Source organism: Apteryx rowi, unplaced genomic scaffold (assembly GCF_003343035.1).
Source record: "Apteryx rowi isolate R43461 unplaced genomic scaffold, aptRow1 scaffold_30, whole genome shotgun sequence".
NCBI lineage: Eukaryota > Metazoa > Chordata > Aves > Apterygiformes > Apterygidae > Apteryx > Apteryx rowi.
Genome location: NW_020449419.1, coordinates 3,499,573 through 3,517,480, shown reverse-complemented (window position 1 = coordinate 3,517,480; position 17,908 = coordinate 3,499,573). Strand labels below are relative to the sequence as shown.

At 43.3% G+C, this 17,908-nt stretch overlaps 1 protein-coding gene across 1 annotated transcript in view; it reads left to right on the top strand.

Annotated features, from left to right (window-relative positions):
• Positions 1-273: 273 nt before the first annotated feature.
• GRID1 (glutamate ionotropic receptor delta type subunit 1) overlaps positions 274-17,908 on the top strand; it is a 555,021-nt gene continuing 537,386 nt past the window's right edge. The window contains exons 1-2 of the mRNA XM_026069970.1: positions 274-352; positions 2,552-2,707. Coding sequence (XP_025925755.1) covers positions 274-352; positions 2,552-2,707 — 235 coding nt within the window. The remainder of the gene's footprint in view (positions 353-2,551; positions 2,708-17,908) is intronic.

The following is a 17,908-nucleotide window of genomic DNA, read 5'->3' as shown; positions in this document are numbered from 1 at the left end:
GGCTCCGCCGCCCGCCCGCCAACCCGGGATCTACCTCCGTGTATTTTTAGCCCCGGCTCTTTTTTTCTCTCTCTTCCTCACCCCTTTTGCTCAATCTTGGAAAAATTGTGGGGTACTGGGGGGATTTGGGATTTTTTTTAAAAGGGGGGGGTGTCTCTGGCCGCATTTCCCCCCGCCGCCTTGCTTCCACCTCCCCCTTCTCTTTTTTTTCTTCTTTTCCCCCATCTGCCTCTCCACCAAACCCGGGCTGATGTGCTGTGCGAGAGGCTGGAAATGGAAGTGTTGATGCTCTGGCTTTTCCCCTGGATATTTCAGTGCGTTTCGGTGCGGGCGGACTCCATCATCCACATTGGTAAGAGAGGGAGCGGGGGGGGGGGAGAAGAGGGAGGTGGTAGATAAATAAATGAAATGATCCTCTCGGTTAACCACGGTAATGTCACAGGCAGCGAGCGAGCCCAACTCCGCGGAGAAACGGGAGGAGGGAAGGAAAAAGGCAGCTGAATTCCCCTGATTGTAAAGTTWGGGGCGAAACGAAGGCTCTGCGCCGGGCCGGGCCGGGGGCGCACGCCGGGGCTGAGCCGGGCAGCGGGCACGGGGCGGGGGACCCGCTGGCGCTGCCGCTGCGGTCTCCCGTGTGGCCGGAGAGCTTGTGCTTGGACCTGTTTGCGTGGAAGATCCCCCCCCCCCTTCCCACCTCTTCACCACTGAAAAAAGAAATGCACCCAAAAACCCGGACAGGAGAGAGGCATAATCTGAACGTGCTCATAGGGAGAACTTTCAGGGAGATAATGCATTGGTTTCCTTCCCCTGTCATAGCAGGTGTCAGCCGAGCCGGAATGCGGGGGGAGAAGTTGGCTGGAAAAGGGTTGGAGAGGCGAGATTTGCAGCGGCTCCGTGTGTGCGTGTGTGCATGCGTGTGCGCGCACAACTGTTGTGGTTCGAATAAGATCTCGTTAAAACCCCTGGGCAGCAAGAAGGCTGGATCAGCAGTGAGAAGAAGAGAGGGATGAATAAGAGGCAAAGAAAAGGCTGATAAGAACTTTTATGGCTTCTGGGAGCAAGACATAGTAATGTCCACGGGAAGCCTGGCAAGCAAAAGCAAGGCTCTGCAGTCACCTTTTGGCTGGTGTTGAAAGGTACCAGCAGGAAGGAAAATGAGGATGTTTGGGGGCGGGAGAGAATCACTTGTGGAGGATGATAAAGGAGGAGATGGGAGCATGGCTGGGAAATGAAAAGCAGTAATTCCCAACAGTTTTTTGGGGAGGGTGGAAGAATAAAAAGAGCAGTGAGCTGGGGGGCAGCGATGCTGGCGAGGCGAGGCCCGTGGAGACGGGCGGAAGGTCCCGTGTCGACCTGGGGCGGGGAAGGGGAGAGCAGGGGCCGGCCCTGCCCGGAGTTTCCCGGCAGGCGGGAGCAGCCCCGGGGCAGGGGCAGGGGCGACGGCGGCGAGCGGCAGCTCCGGGGCCGGCGGAGGAGGCCCCCGTCGGCGCCGCTCGCCTCCGGAGCCTGGGGACGTAGCCGAGGCAGACGGCATTGCGGAGCCATTAAGGAGACGGGGTCAGCCCTGGCCGCAGCGGGGCCCGGCCCYGGGGTGCTCCCCAGGGCTGGGCAGGCCTCGGCGGCGCCACCTCTGCCCGGGGCCAGCCCGCGGGGAGGCAGGGCGGCCCCGCGGGGACGTGCCCGAGCCGGGGGGGGGGTCGGGGCCTCCACGGCTCTGCCTCTCTGCCACGCTTCCCCCGCGGAAGGAGGGTGTTGCGGGCTTCTCCCCGCACAAACTTCAGCCCGAGCGATGTTCCCTAACTCCTCGCAGAGGTAATGGTCCGGTGAGCAGGAGAGAAAGAGGCTGCGTGCCGAGCTGTAATTTCACACAGGCAGCGTACTGAGGCTCCAGACACAGGGCACGCACAGTGTGAATCAGCAGCGCTTTTTCAGGCTGGGGGATAATGTTTTTCGCTTGTTCTGTTTTCAGCATTAAAGATCTCCCATCGCTCCACAGAGCAGGGTAGTAAGTCTAATGTGTGCATGCATATGCTCCATAGACAGGGGATATTACATAACTCATATTGCCAGATGTTTTCATGTTAACTGCATAAACAAGACAGTGAAATGAGAGCTTTCAGGTTGCTGGACGTGAAGCCCGGCTTCACGCTTGCGTGTGTGTAAGCCTCGGAATAAAACACCCGAAGGGCAGCAAACCAGGGAGCAGCGAGGCAGCGAGCGAAAAGTTGGTCAAATTCCCAAACGCTGTTGCCTTTCCTGGAACTTAGTGAGCGACGCCCCCTCCCCCGGGACGAGTCGGTGCACGAGTTGGTGAAAGGGAAGTCGCCGGGAGGAGGCAGCGCTTCCYCTTGCCCGTGCCGGGGCCGCGCAGCCAGTGCCGGCAGCCCACGCGAGGGCCAGTCCCGCCGAGGGCTGCCCCGCGTGGCATCGCCGAGCCGGGCCYCTGGCTCGGCGCGGCCCAGGGGCGCAGGCGATGCCGAGGGGCCCGGGCCGGGAGCGGGCGGGCCGCGGGGCAGAGCCCGCGTCATCCTCTGCCGCCTTCCTCCTTCAGGTGCCATTTTTGAAGGCAATGCTGCCAAGGACGACGAGGTGTTCAAGCAGGCGGTGTCGGATCTGAACCTCAATGACGACATCCTCCAGAGCGAGAAAATCACTTACTCCATCAAGCTCATAGAGGCCAACAACCCTTTCCATGCGGTGCAGGAAGGTGAGCGCGTCCGGGCGGCAGCCCGCAACCTTCGGGGCGGGCTTCGCCCCGTGGCCCTCCCGGGGGAGCGGTGCACGCGTGGTTAAAGCGAGGCCGGCCCCCGCTCGCGGGGTGGAGGTGCGCGGCCCGGACCTGTCCTGGCGCTCAGCTGGAAACTTTCTTTCGGTCGGGGGTTGGCGCTGTCTTACAAGGAAAGGGGAGGGACGGCGCGGCGCGGCGGCTGTGGGCGCTGTACTGTGCCGCGCCGCCGCGGAGAGGCGGGCGCCCGCGTGGGTAGCGCGGGCCGGGGGCGGCCGCCGCAGGGCCGCGGGAGCCGGCAGGTCTCCGGGTCGGAAGCCGGGTCCTTCCCGGGCGTCCCCCCACGCCCCCGGGTGCCAGGACGGGGGCCGTGCTTCCAAGGGGCCCCCGCCGGCCCCTGTGGCTGTGCATCTGCCCCCGCGGGCCTGGGGGGAAGGGGCTGGAGGGGGCGGCGGGGGGCCGGCAGCCACAGCGCGGCTTTCCCTGAGAGCCTCTGCTCCCGCCGCCGTGGAACTGGGGCGGGAGTGAGGTAGCCTAGTCACCGGCTGAAAACCTTCCCAGAGTGTACAGGATCTGACAAGTAACTATGTAGGTAAATCATTTCAATTAGATTTTTTTTTTGGTAAAGGGAAACGTTTAAATTAATCAGCTTGCCTTTACAAATAAGACTCTAAAAAGATATTATTTGTGATTTAATGAAGCCTAGGTTAATTATGGCCTATGTTATTTCAGAAGCTGTGTTTTTCAGTAGTAATTATTCTAGAAACAGAGAGCTATTTATATACCCAGACGAGAATATTTTAAAAAATGATTCATCACCAGCCTTACTCTTAGTTTTACAGAGCACAGAGTGAATCTTTCCCTGTATGAAAATTTGCATTAATCCATATGTATTTGTGTGTAACTTGTGTACATGCAAATTATGGTTACAAAATTACACCAAATGTTAATTTTCATGAACTCCAAACAATTTCTTCTGCTATCTTTTTGCCTCAGCATAGGTACTAGTTAGTACCATGCACATTCAAGAGAAACAGCAAAATATACCTTTTCAAGGGCCTGATCCCATTAATAATGGGATTTCTTCTACTGCTCTGAAAGCTTAGTTGGGGGGGTATGAAAAAAAATTAAGCTTTATGAAAATGGGAAGAARGGGACTTTAAAACAAAACTCCCCCCTCACAGACACTGGAGGAAAATAAAAATCTCTAAATAATGGCAGGGTTGATTTATTGGCAAAGATTAACTCTGAACAATCGGATCTTCTTACATTTGCAAAAGCTCAGTGTCCTATATTGGAGCTTATTCATATTCATGGAAGTGACAGTAGTTGGCTGGCTGAACAATTGCTTTCAACAGTGTCTCTTCTCAGAAGCAAAACTTTATAAAACTGTTCTGAATGCACTGGGATCTGAGCTGACGGTCTTGTGGACAGACTGTCTTTGCTCAGTTCTGTTGAGAGCAGAAAAGCATGACCAGCTGGAAGATTCTTCTTAATCTAGTAGGATTTTATTTTTTGTTGTATTTGCTAATCTTGAAGGTTAATATGGCATTTAAGAAAGACTACTTTCAAAATAAAAATTCTCTTCTGAAAATCATGGTGAAACTATGGGAAGGATTCTGATAAAATTTTTATCTATTCATTACAGAACACTTGTGCTACTTGAATATATGTAAATAAAGATGTTACCTGGTACCCCAATCCAGGATGCTATTTCTGTGCTGATGTGTCTATTATATTTAGAATTGTTCTTTGAGGATCTGATAGCATGCTGGAGAATTAAGGAAGTGATTGATAAATGTTCACAATTCCAAAGAGAAGTTGTTCTCTATCACTACTTCATTAAGGTGTATCAGAGAGTCTTCTTTTAGGAAGACTGCAAAACGATCCTATCTGTGAGTCAAAACCTTGCCATAGTAGGAGAGCTAAGAAGAGTGTCAGCCTTTACTCAATTTCCTGCTTGCTTTGTTGGTTCAGGTCAGGCCTTTTTTATTTAAGATTTCATTTCCTTTTTTTGAAACTGTTATACAACATGCTGACAGAATGATACATGGGACGCACAAGTAGATGGCTATTCTTACCTTGCAGTGTCTTTCTGCCCAGTGTTACTTGGTGTCATTCTGACTATTCAAAATCTCATTGAATTTCATTGTACAGATGCCGTGCTCATTTCAGTAGAATATTGTGTATAGTAGTCAAAATAACCTGGAGCAAATCTGCTGCCCAAACTGCTCACAGAATGTTGCTGCAGCTACATAAAATGCCCTGACATCCACGTTATTCTTCTACAGTGTCTCTCTAAGCAGTGCCATGGAAATCAATGTTGCAAGCATTAGTTTCATAGCAATGGAACTTTTTATAGTAAAAAACAATTTTGAATAAAAATAGACCATTGTGATACTACTGCCAGAATAGCTCAAGCAATCAGACAAATCACAAATATTGTTTTTATTTGAACCGTCTTTTGTGCAGTTTTATGAATTGACCTTGTGAATTGTCCCTTAAGTTCTTTTGAAATGAATCCTTCAAGCATGGACCTTCATTTCAATGATACTTTGCTGGTAAAATTATGGAAGGTCATCACTCTGTGTAACAAAGTGTTTTACACAGTAAAAAGTTGTTAATTACTGATGGTGGTAGTTTTTAAAATGTATTTGGCCTGATATTTATGGTGAAGTTGTAGAAGTGCTGCATGAGTAGGAAGCATGGAAAAGTAGTAACTGTAGGGTTTTTTCAATAGGATCAGTGTAGTTGCAGAACTAATGGCCTGAGAGAAAATGCCTTGCCTTTCACAGTGGAGTAATTTGCAACGCAGGAAGGTGCACAGAAGTGTCTTTACGTGTTGAAAAAGCTTTAGAGACTTTGTTTTAGAGAGAGAAGGTCATTGTGGTGATAGGTTTTGGTGACTGAAATAGGTAAATGAAATTCAAAGGTTCTTTTTCAAAGATTTAGTGGATACTCATGTTAATGGTTTTGTAGCATGCCAGAGAATAGTAATTAACAAGTAAAATTGTGAGTGTTTTGTCTTTGTCTTTTATTTTATTGTACATTGCAGAAACAAGATCCTGTTGTACTGATAAGTAAAAAGATTGTCTTGGCCCTATCAGTCTCAAATTTTACAACAAAGTGCAGCAAGTGGATGGAGGGAATTCCAACAGCAAGGGATGTAACAGTAAAGAATAAACAGACCTTGGTGCATGCATAAAATAGGACTTTGTTGTCTGTTTGTGATCCTGAGCATTTGTACTTTGTAGAATATTGCTTTTATGCATGTGGCAATTACTTGAGGGAAAAATTGTTTTTTCACTGACTGTAATGGGAGAAAATACATATGAGGAATTGTTGTTCCTTTATAAGATTTTAAGGAAATCAGCTGAAGTCATGAACATGATGTTAAATTATATCCTTCCTTCCAAAGGAGCTGTGTGCTCAATTTCTGTGAWGTGATTGAGATGTGAAATAATGAGTGCTTGTTTATGTGGGGCGTATATTTAACCTGGTAATGTGGTAATCCTTTTTGTGATTCAAGAATTCAAAGAAGATCAAAGGTATAAGAAATGCTTTAAAGCTTTCAGTTTAAATTGGGATTTTTGAGCCTGCCATTGGCATTGAGAAGTAACTGTGTATGACATATAGGTGGAAAGCACATTTCCAGCTTGGCTTTAAAATATGACCGTTTGTTTAAACTAAAAAACAAACAAAACTAATGTGTAAATTTCTAAAATTTTACTTTTGGAGGGGGAATAATCAGCACCTATAGCCAAAACTGGGACATAGGGAAGCTAGTACTGAGGCTTAACTTTCATAGTACGCTTTGGAGAAGCAATCCAAAGGAGATAGCTATTCAGAAACTGCAAAACTTTCAAACCCTGTTTCTCAGTGAACAATGCTTACACATCTGTGGAACTTTCCTGGAGCTGAAACTTGCTGTTCTCTCTGCATAGCAATTTCGGATGAGTTGTTTCTAATTTGAGTGGCCTTGTAYGCTTGTTGACCTTAAAATGCTGTCAGGTCTGGAAACCAGAGCGAATTTGGAAAATCAGAATGTGATTCAAGAGCAAGAAAGTGTTCGATAAATTCTTTTTTATCAATTCCACGTATGCTGCTGTGGTATCAGAGAAACTCAGAGTTGCTGATCTTTTGAATGTCTGTGTTGTATACCGTTGAGTGAATGTGTTCCCTTATCTCTCATATGTAGGACTTGGGAAAGGTATATACTTGGGATAGCTCTTGAACTGTCTTTCCTCAGCACATACGTTTCAAGGTACTACCAGTGTGGCTTCCAAACAGTTTTATTTTTTGAGGAGGTATAAACTGATCAGTGTGTAGGTACCTAAGATTAATACAGAACTGGAGAACAGGACTCATAGACTCCATTGTTATTCTTAAATTTGTTTGCCTGGCTAAAATTCCAAGTAGAGCATATGCACATTGTATGTAACATAGCCATATCCACATTGTCCAGTGGTTGGGAGCTGCGGAGGACCTGAGAGACTGTATGCTTGTGTGTGCGCATGTGTATTGGCTTTTCTGCACATAGCTCTTTTTTCAGCCTGGGGCTCTATGTCTAGGTAGTACAGGTGTCCCTGACTAGAAGCCCACAGGTGGATCAGAAGCTGCATCTTGATTTTAGCCAGATACAGACTTCATGCTATAGGACTGTTTTCCCTGTCAGGAGGATTTAAACTTGAATGGCTATTAAATGTAGAGGAGGAAGACCTAACAACAACTGTGAAAAGACACCCTCAAACGTGGTGATAACACTCCCCTTGCCATTGTATGAGCTCAGATCCAGTACCTTATAAAGTTATGTCAAATAGGTGTTTGTGTAAATGCAGAGTAAGGCATTTTGTTTTGCTAGCTTTAGTTTCAGATGCCCTGGAAGTGAAGGTGGTTGTTTAGAGTCAGGATGTTTTAATACGAGAATGGAAGAATAGACAGAAAGGGAGAATATACAAATACAGACACATAATGTGATTAAAAATTCAAAAAGCATTGCATATATGTTTTATTAGTTTTTAAAAACTACAGTTTTATTGATTTGACTGCATTGGATTGGGGAATTTSTTGCTTAGCTGGCAAGAGTATCATAGGCTGTACCTAGATTGTTAACAGAAAATATTAAAAAAAGATTACATCTCTTGCCAGCTGGAATTGCAGAGTATTGGTTTATATCAATATACTGTCAATTAATTTGTCTCCAGTGGTTTCTCTTGCATCTCTCTTTGTCACGTAACTTCCCCTTTATCTGCTATTCTGCAGCTTGCTTGAATACAGATTTCACGCTGGTTTCACGAGGATACAGTGTCTTGTTTGGAACTTTTGGACAGCTGAACTCTGAGCTCTCCAGAAAGAACATATTGTTACATACATTATTTCTAGTTTTAATCTGAGCTTTCTAAACTTTTTAGAAACCAACCAGAAAGAGTGTATGTGGGGGATCCCTCCTGTGGTCAGAGAGGCCTTGCTGTGTAACTACACATTTTTCCTACTGTCTGCTGCAGTTAAAAGCTGTTGCTCAGTGGGGTGAATGTGCTTAACAGTTTTACCTCCTTGTGCCCTCTGAGACCAAACCAAGACTTGTTAAGGACTGCCACAGTGAAGACATCTGTGACACTGTCATCTCATTGTGCTTGTGTTTTTACGCTCTCTAGTTGTATGGCCCAGTATATTATAAACCAGTGTTTCACAGAACTAAAGAAAACAGCAAATTAAAATGTCCGTCTCTTCCGTTTCTTGTGTTCTTGTTATGTTAAAAGCAGAGACCTGCAGATATCTTCAGTAGGAAAGAAGTAAGTCGATATTCCATAAAGGAGTCCATTTGCTGCTGAGGATGAATGCAAGCTACAAACTGTGGGCAAACATCCAAATACATGTTTGTTTTGTTGTTTCTTTCCACTTGTAATTTGTTGTTTTGTGGCCACATTTATTCAAGTTCTGCTTAGAGTTTAGTTACAGGTGCAAACTATTCTGTAGTTTTGGGAGGCAGTCCCTCTGAAATACATCCCTGCTCTCGTTTGTTTTGTTTCCAGGATGTACTGGGATTAATTTTGTTCCCCTCTCTTGCCATGTTCTCTGGTTTTGGAGAGGTTCCCATCATCTCAGCCCAGGCTAAGCTGCCAGGCAATGCTGTGCATAGGGGTGCGACAGGCAGCGAGGGGCCAGGAGAAGGAAGAGGTGCTGTGGGCTCACAGCTTAGCACTCCAAAGTAGAAGGGGGGGTTGTTCTGGAAACAGTGACGATGTGGATGGGGCCATTTGGAGCACAGTCCTGCCCTACTTTGGTGGAGGTTGGTGACAAGGGGGGCTGTGTGCTCAGCCATCCCCAGAAGGTGTCCCAAACCCCACTTGCTATAGGGTGATGGGAAATCCCTAGGTGGTTTCATTCTTTGCAGTAGAAAGGTTTTAATATTGTCTTGTATTGTATTGTATTGTTTTAATATTTAATATTTTCACTAGCTCCGTCTGCACAACTGGCTAAGCTCATTTCTTCTCTCTTTTCTAATATGCAAGCTTGCTAATAATACCTTTATTTCCACACCGGGTGCAGGCCACCCCTCTGTATTGAGAGTCTCATACACAAGAGCAGCTGCAGGTTAGACTGCAATTCTTTTGCAATACCTAATGGTTCCCCCCACTGATCCTGCTGCTGATCCTGCTCATTGACCAAGGAGCTGTAGCTGGGTTTCTTATTCTAGGATTTCATTGTACAAAATATGCTACAACATTAGCTAGTATGCTAAAAATTATCCCAAAAGTTCAGAAATAAGCAGTGCTCATAAAAAGATTAATAAATGTGTTTTGGGGTTAAAGATTATCTTTCTTTTTCTCTTTTCTTTTTTTTTCCCTGAATAAATTATTTTTTTTACCCCGTCCTGAACACTTTGTTTGTCTGTAGCAGCTTTTTTCAGTCAKGACTGTGGAGGAGGAGCTGTAAATGTGAAATGAGTGTACAAGACTATCTCAGCCTGATCTTGTCAAAATAATGGATAAAGAAAATTACCCTAAATTGTGAAACATAATCTGTATGTGTGTATATATACATGCATGCACATATACCCATGCAAATAATTTAATTACTAGACTTATTGTAATGTGTCCGGCATGGGATATGCCTTGAGCCTTTCTGCATTCAGAGTCTTACAGTTGCAGGTGATTAGGGGATTGACTATCCAAGTATTGTATTTTAAATTACATCTTAATACTTGCAGAATGAGATGAATTTAATATTTTGATGTGATTTATCACAAAAGCATAGTTGTGCAACTACAGTAGCGCCTGAGTGAAAGGCTATAGCAYAATAAGACTGTGGCTAAAATAGTTACTTGAGATGAGATTTAACTTTTTGCCATTTTAGAGGAACCACAGTCAAACTCTTCTTTGTTTTTTAGGTAAAGATCAACATGTTTTTCATACTTTTATTTGTAATAAGTTCCCTCTGAGGGGAATTCCTGCTGTGTCTTTATTTATCTCTGTTATCTGGTGCTTAGAGATTTTTTTTTCAATTTGCCCCTCAGAAACATTTCAGTTAGAATGCATGATTAGAATCATACTGCTGTGTAAATCTTGTAATTATTATTATTTTTAGCAGAGATCTTTTTTTATCTGTAAGTGCCCTGCTAGAAGGGAAATGTCCAACACAGCTGTTGCCTTTGTGGCAAGAAATTTTTCTGTAATTTAGATATTTGAGTTCGTAATTTTGCATGGCTTGAAAGATGGCTTACATGTTCAATTTTGCATTTTGACAGGGTTTTTTGATGTACTGGAACATGCAGCAACTTTTAAATGCAGCAACTTTTCTTACCTGCAGAAGTGCTGTGCAGTTCTCTCCATTTATAACCTGTTGAAAGAAGTTAGGTTTCAAGCCAAAGAATGAAGCACTCTATGCAAAAGACACATAGAAGATATGCAGGCTGCCCTGCACAGAAGTGTGTCAGCTCTGAAGTAACATGTAGGTGCCATTCTGTGTGTCCTCTCTGTTTCACTCTTTGCTGAGGAATGGGCCAACTAATGCTGATCCTTAGTGTACCTCTTTCATTATTAATATTCTTGTCCATTAGAAAATTGAAGTGAGACCATAAATAGCATGCAACATTTTGAGAGCCCCATTTCATATCATATGTAGATGTGTAATCATTTCAAAGGCATAATAATGATATACACCAAGATTTCTTTCATTTACAGAAATTTAAGGCAATAAATATCCAAAATGAGAAATATGTTGAAAGGATTTCTTTTATGTAGTTCCTAATGACTTGTTTTTTAATTTTAATTTGGAGACCTCATTGCTTTGCTTGAAATTATGTTTGGGTTTGTGGGTTTGGAATGATTTTTGTAGCCTGAGAGGTTTGACTTATCAGGACAACTCTCCCTGTGCTAGCTGTGCTGTTGTGAAGTTCCTTTCTTTTGACCTCTTTGTGGCATCTTGATGTCTGTCCATTTTTTCCTTCCCTCTATTATATTAGATATGAAGATATACAGATATGCAGTAAGAATTAATATTGGAAAGTGCTACCAGTCTACACTTGAACATAAAAAGAACCAAAAGGCATTAATTTCAAGTGGTGTTTGGCTGCATTAAAACACACAGCAGGGTTTATACTGCTTGACCTCACTGAGAACCATTTCCTTAGCAACCTTTCACAGGGGGAGAAAAAGGACAGTAAGAAAACAATTTTTCCCCTATATTCAACAGAATATTATCCAAGAAATGACTTGCTCTCTTAAAATACACAACAAGCTCAAGCCAAAATACTCCCAGTGTGTCCCAGCTCTCATGTATCCTGTTTCGTAGTCAAGCCATTTAATCGTCTGCTTTTTATCTTACTTATCTGAGTCTGAGATTTTAACTAGGAGCATCACTGATAGAATACTTTTTATATCCTCAGAATCTCGTTGACAGTCTGGCTTGTTCTTGTTTAGAAAGTGACTAAAAGGATTTTCCATATAAGCAAATGTTTGTAARGTTGATGAGAATTACGTTTTGTCAGCAGGTGAATGAGTCTGCTCCATACTGTTAGTCAATATTTAGGAAGTAGTGATTATTTTCTGCTTGGTAATGCTTTCAGTGGTAGGAAGTGTGTAATGATCTAAAGCAGTGTTTCCATTACCCTTTGTTTTCTTAACCTTTCTGCTCCTGAATAAAGGGAAAACTTGGGGTGGGGGAAGAGAGAGTTGTTTTGTCGGAGATGGAACTTCTCAGTGTCTTTTTTATTTTTTTGTATATGTTAACCCTGAACTTATTTTTGCATTTATTTAATGAATTCTTTAAAACTCCAAGGTAAACTTTGTTAGAAATGTTGATTGTTTTGTGTGAAATATTAGCTTGTATTCATTTTTAATCTAAAGAGTCAATGTATTGCATATTTTCTATCCTGCTCGAGGGTATTTTTGGAATGAGAACAGTTATCTGAGAGGCCTGGAGAAAAGGAAATTGGGATACGATGTCCGCAAAGGCTGAAACACAGAGGGTTAGAGTGTTGAAGTGTGCAGATAAAAGGGAACATCCCAATTTCTGTTTTAAGATTATATTTACATAAAGCTTATTTTTCTGTTCTTTCAGCTTGTTTTTGTCTGTCTGAAGTACTTCAGTTACTGTAGAAGTAACAGTGGTGTCGATAAAGGTAGGATTTAGTGACCCCAACAGAAGCAGAAAAAAGCTTTGCTCTTCCTCTGGTCTGAGCGAGATGCTTGTATAATATGGACCTGGGTTTTTAAAGAGGCTGGAGACTGGCAGGGGTGCCACAGTGTTAGCAAGTAATCAGCCTAAAAATAATCAGCCTGGGGCAGGCATTTTCCTTGCTGAGGAAAGGGAAGACCATTTCCAAAGAGTACTCACAGCACAGGGAAAGATAGGGTTTGGAGTAGGGGAGGTTGCCTGAACCTCTGCTTGTAGTGCCTTATAGAGTGCCTATGTCTGGATTACAGTGTTGTGCAGTCCACATGAAAAGTAATTTCATGTTTCAGCACTACTTAGCTTTTTTTTTTTTCTTTTTTAAACCAAATTGTAGGGAAGCTGATGGACTGTGGTAACCCTTGAGGAATGATTTGGGAGGAAGGTCTTGCAGCAGGGATTGGCTTTTAGACGAGCAGTATCCTCAGTGAGCCACAATTTATGTACCCATTAAATATGTTACAATGTTTCAGCAGGCAGTGGTCTTGCCTCACCTCTGGAGGGTTACTCACAAAGTCAGCTATGCACGCAAGCAGAAGTGCTGTTGTTAAGCTTGATTAGAGCCAGTCTTCTTAAAGCAAGCTGCTGGAGTCATCCTTCTCTCCTTTCTCTGCCAGTGACAAGACTGGTTCACAAATGGGTTTCTAAAGATTTAATGCCTTAACATGTGTTGGGGTCGGTTTACATTTCTTGTGACTGTGGTGCATCCTCTTTGCTTTTACACCTCTGGAAAAAAAAAAAAGCCTAACATCAGCTGAAACTCAGAGTCATCTAGGCAATGGAATGACCAGTGATGCCTTGGGTAAAATCCTCAAAATTCAGCGAGCATCCATCAGATTTTGTCCTTCGTGGAAGTAGGCCTTCACCCCTGCAGGGAGTGGAGATGGACAGCTTTTTACAAATGAGGGGCTATTTCTGCTTCTTATTGAATATCTATTACATTTGCAATCCCAGTTTGCAAATGGCATTTTGCCATCTCATTAGATTTTTTTTTTTTGCAGTGACCTAATATTTCTCTCAGGAAGGGATACCTCTGTTATCCATTTGGTTTGTTCTTAGTGTCTTATTGCCTAGTCAGGGGCTGTATGGTTGTAGCTGGTTTCATTAGGGTCTGGGGTCCTTCATCAAAGCCCTGATTTCTCAAAGGCACTGTGGTGGTGAGGCATATACTTTCTTATCTGTGGTTGTCCTTGTTTGAGTAGCCTCCTCGCTTCCAGCCAATAGTGGCATGCCTTGTTTTATGTGGACAGCAGTTTCATTGTTCTGGTTCCTAGTGAAGTTTGTAAACTATTTCTCCTAATTCTGATGTCTTCAGTGACATCAGAAGCTATAGCTGACAACAGTGGTCAGCTAGATCTGCTATAGAGCATACTGGCAGTTAATTGCATTCAAACTAAAATGGTAATTTGGTCAGAAAATACTCCACAAAATGTTGGTGATTAGAAGACACTGTGTATTCCAATAATTTTGTGTCTTTTCATTTTCTTTCTTGTGCTGATTGTCTTCAAGGAGAGGTTGTCCTGTAAGCTGTTCAATATGCAGAAAAGCCCTTAATGGGTATACAAGAAATAAAGCTTGTTGATGAAAGGTAGTGCATGTCCTGCACTCATGGATGCAATGAGGCTGTAAGGTGTATTTTGCTAATCCTGCTAACCCATCTTTTATTGTTTCTGGTCAGCAGGGAGAAATACTTGTAAAGTGGAATCTTCTCTCTTGCCCTTAGAAGTTATGGATAGTTGTGTGAAGTCGATAGAAGTGGCACGTTTTCTAAAGGAAGGTGTGCAAGGAATGCTTGGAGCAGGATGGGTGGCTAATTTTGCTGTTATGGCTATTGCTGAAATTTATTTTCTCTGAAAAACATAAGAGTATACTGTTACCTAGGTAATTAATAGGGAAAGTGATTATTCTGGATCTYGTGTTTATAAAAAGTGAAAATGTGCTTAAAAATAATGGTGTTCTTTTGGGCTTGCAGGGGAGAAGAAGTTACATTCTGTAACTTGTGACATTATAAAGCATAAAGTTTGTTTTTTTTTTTTTTCATAAAAGTCACTGTTAGTTGCCCAAGGGTGTAGTTTACCTCTGTGCAAAACCTGTGCATGGAGCATAAATTAACTGTAAGATTCATACACTGTAAAATGTAGTACATGAGACCATAGAACTACCTTATAGGCCCTAGAGAAAAAAACGTATCATACATACAAATGGCAGTTTACCTGTTAAATTCAAGTTAATCTAAGTCACAAGATGATCAAGGAACATGTAGAAAAAAGACTTGAGCCTGCATTGCTTGAATTCAGTTTCTTTGAATGTAGAACAGTGCAGTGATGGTTAGAAAAGCTTTGTTGGCTCCAGTGCCCCTGGTAAGTGCCTTACGGCGAAGTGAAGGTTTGTGTTAATTTGCCATTTAAATAAAAATGGCTTTTGTGGAAATCTCTTCCCAACCATACTTTTTTGCTGGTGAGATGTATTGGACTTAGAAAGACATACATGGACTGAGAGAGTTCTTGCTTTTAAATATGTATCTTCATCTCTTCAAGGTTACTTTGAATGTATGACTTGCAAATAGCTTGTCAGATTATCAGATTAACTGGGAAATACTCATAGGTTTTTGGAAGGTACATTTTGAAGCTGGAAATTTTAAATGGGATCTTCAAGGTTTAATGTGTTATTACAGTGTTAATAAATAGCTTGAAAATTAATAGGAAAGCTTATAATACAGTTGATAAAATGCACAACAACCAAGGAAGCTAGTCTAAAACTCAAATAAGTGTGCATGAGAGAAAATGAAGCAACTTCTAAAAAAAAGTTTGTTTATACGTGAAATATGCAACTTCTTTATTTTAAAATATTTCTGGTGAAGCTATATTGATTCAAAAAAATTTTCTTTCAAATCATTTAAATTTCCAGTAGTTTTCCAGTAAATATGATGTAACAAAATCATTAACTTCATGAAACCATAGAGAGATACAAGTGCATGTGTATTTTTGTCTTGGTCTCATAAATCTAACCTCAAAAATGTCCTTTACTTTCTTATTAAGAGGTTGTTAGTATGAAATGTGTATGTGTTCCTCCCAAAAGATTACCATTTACCTTTTTTCCTGGATATCCATATCTGCAAATAATGGCTCACATGGGAAAAATGTGTCCATCTACAAAACAGACTGTTTCATAGTGCTTTAAAAAAGTGTGCTGCAATGCATTCATCTGGAATAATACTGAGATTTCTTTTGAAGGTGGGAAATACCTGCGGGTTTCAGATCATTTAGGAACACTTGACATCCACAGGTCCATGGGCCCTGATGAGATGCACCCACGAGTGCTGAGGGAGCTGGTGGACATCATTGCTAGGCCACTCTCAATCATCTTTGAAAGGACATAGAGAACAGGAGAGGTGCCCGAGGACTGGAAGAAGACTAATGTCATTCCAGCCTTCAAGAAGGGCAAGAAGAAGGACCCAGGGAACTACAGGCCAGCCAGCCTCACCTCCATCCCTGGAAAAGTGATGGAACGGCTCATCCTGGATGCCATCTCCACGCATGTGGAGGAAAAGAAGGTGATCAGGAGTAGTCAGCATGGCTTCAGCAAGGGGAAATCCTGCCTAACCAATCTGATAGCCTTCTCTGATGGAATGACTGGCTGGGTAGATGAGGGGAGAGCAGTGGATGTTGTCTACCTWGACTTCAGCAAGGCTTTTGACACTGTCTCCCATAGCATCCTCATAGACAAGCTCAGGAAGTGTGGGCTAGATGAGTGGACAGTGAGGTGGATTGAGAACTGGCTGAATGGCAGAGCTCAGAGAGTTGTGATCAGTGGCACAGAGTCTAGTTGGAGGCCTGTAGCTAGCGGTGTCCCCCAGGGGTCAGTACTGGGTCCAGTCTTGTTCAACTTCTTCATCAATGACCTGGATGAAGGCACAGAGTGCACCCTCAGCAAGTTTGCTGACGATACCAAACTGGGAGGAGTGGCTGATACGCCAGAGGGCTGTGCTGCCATTCAAAGAGACTTGGACAGGCTGGAGAGGTGGGCGGAGAGGAACCTCATGAAGTTCAACAAAGGGAAGTGCAGGGTCCTGCACCYGGGGAGGAATAACCCCCTGCACCAGTACAGGTTGAAGGCTGACCTTCTTCTCTGCGGAGAAGGACCTGGGAGTGCTGGAGGACACCAAGTTAAGCATGAAGCAGCAATGTGCCCTTGTGGCCAAGAAGGCCAATGGTMTCCTGRGGTGCATGAGGAAGAGTGTTGCCAGCAGGTCGAGGGAGGTGATTCTCCCCCTCTACTCAGCCCTGGTGAGGCAACGGGCTCAAACTGAAACACAGACAGTTCCACCTGAACATGAGGAAAAACTTCTTCACCGTGAGGGTGACAGAGCACTGGACCAGGTTGCCCAGAGGGGTTGTGGAGTCTCCTTCCCTGGAGATATTCAAAACCCGCCTGGACGTGATCCTGTGCAATGTGCTCTAGGTGACCCTGCTTGAGCAGGGGGGTTGGACTAGATGATCTCCAGAGGTCCCTCCCAACCTCAACCATTCTGTGATTCTGACAAGGCTGAGCCTCAAAGTATTCTTTTTCTTACTAAAACACTGATAAAATTCTTTGAAATGTTCTAAAGTATGTTGAAGGTTGTCTCAAGGTGGATGTATTGGCTTAAGAAAAAGATCATTCCATTCTCCCCATAATTACATTCTCGTTTTGATGAGATTTTATAGAGATATTCTGTAAAGATATTATATCTCTTTTTATATAGAAAAATATTAATATAGAAAGTAAATTTGTGGAGGATATTAGTTATTGTGGTACAGAGAAAGGACTATTGATTTTTCTGGACGCTGGTTCTGGATTAAATTTTAAGTCATCAAAGTTAGAATCAAACTCTGGTTGCTAGTGTCTAAGAATTGCTCAGTGAAGAGTAAAGATGGGCACATTGCGGTTTCTCAAGTATTTGCCAAGCTCTACTATATATGGCAGGATAAGGAGGATAAAACCTTAAGCTTGTGACCAGTATCTGTAGGTATCTTTGGGACTGGGTCTAGTTCCTATTCATAGTGCAAAATATTGTGATGACCACATGCTTCATGCTGCCTTCTGACTTGGCTGTAGGGCCTGAGAAGGAATTTTCCACTTGAAACATAACGTAAGCTGCATGGTATTCTTTGTTTGTTTCATTTCTTATTTCTCTTCCCTCTCATGCTTTCACTGCCCAAAGTATCAGACTGGCTGAAGGAAGTGGCGATAYGTTTGGTATATTAGGCTGGTACACCTATTGGGTTTTGCTAAACTGCATGTGGTTTAACCAGAAATGAGTTAAACTAGATTTGGGCTTGGGAAGGACCTTTTCTCGCTGATTAGATAAGTGAAGACCTGCTACTTGATTCATTTTTGCTTTCCATGTGATGTGGGTTTAATCCATTTCTTAGGATTGTTTGAACTGTTTGACATAACACATTTCTTGGTATTGTTGGGGCCAGCATGATGGCCTGCATTTCCTCTGCCCTCTTCTTGTGTCACATTGTA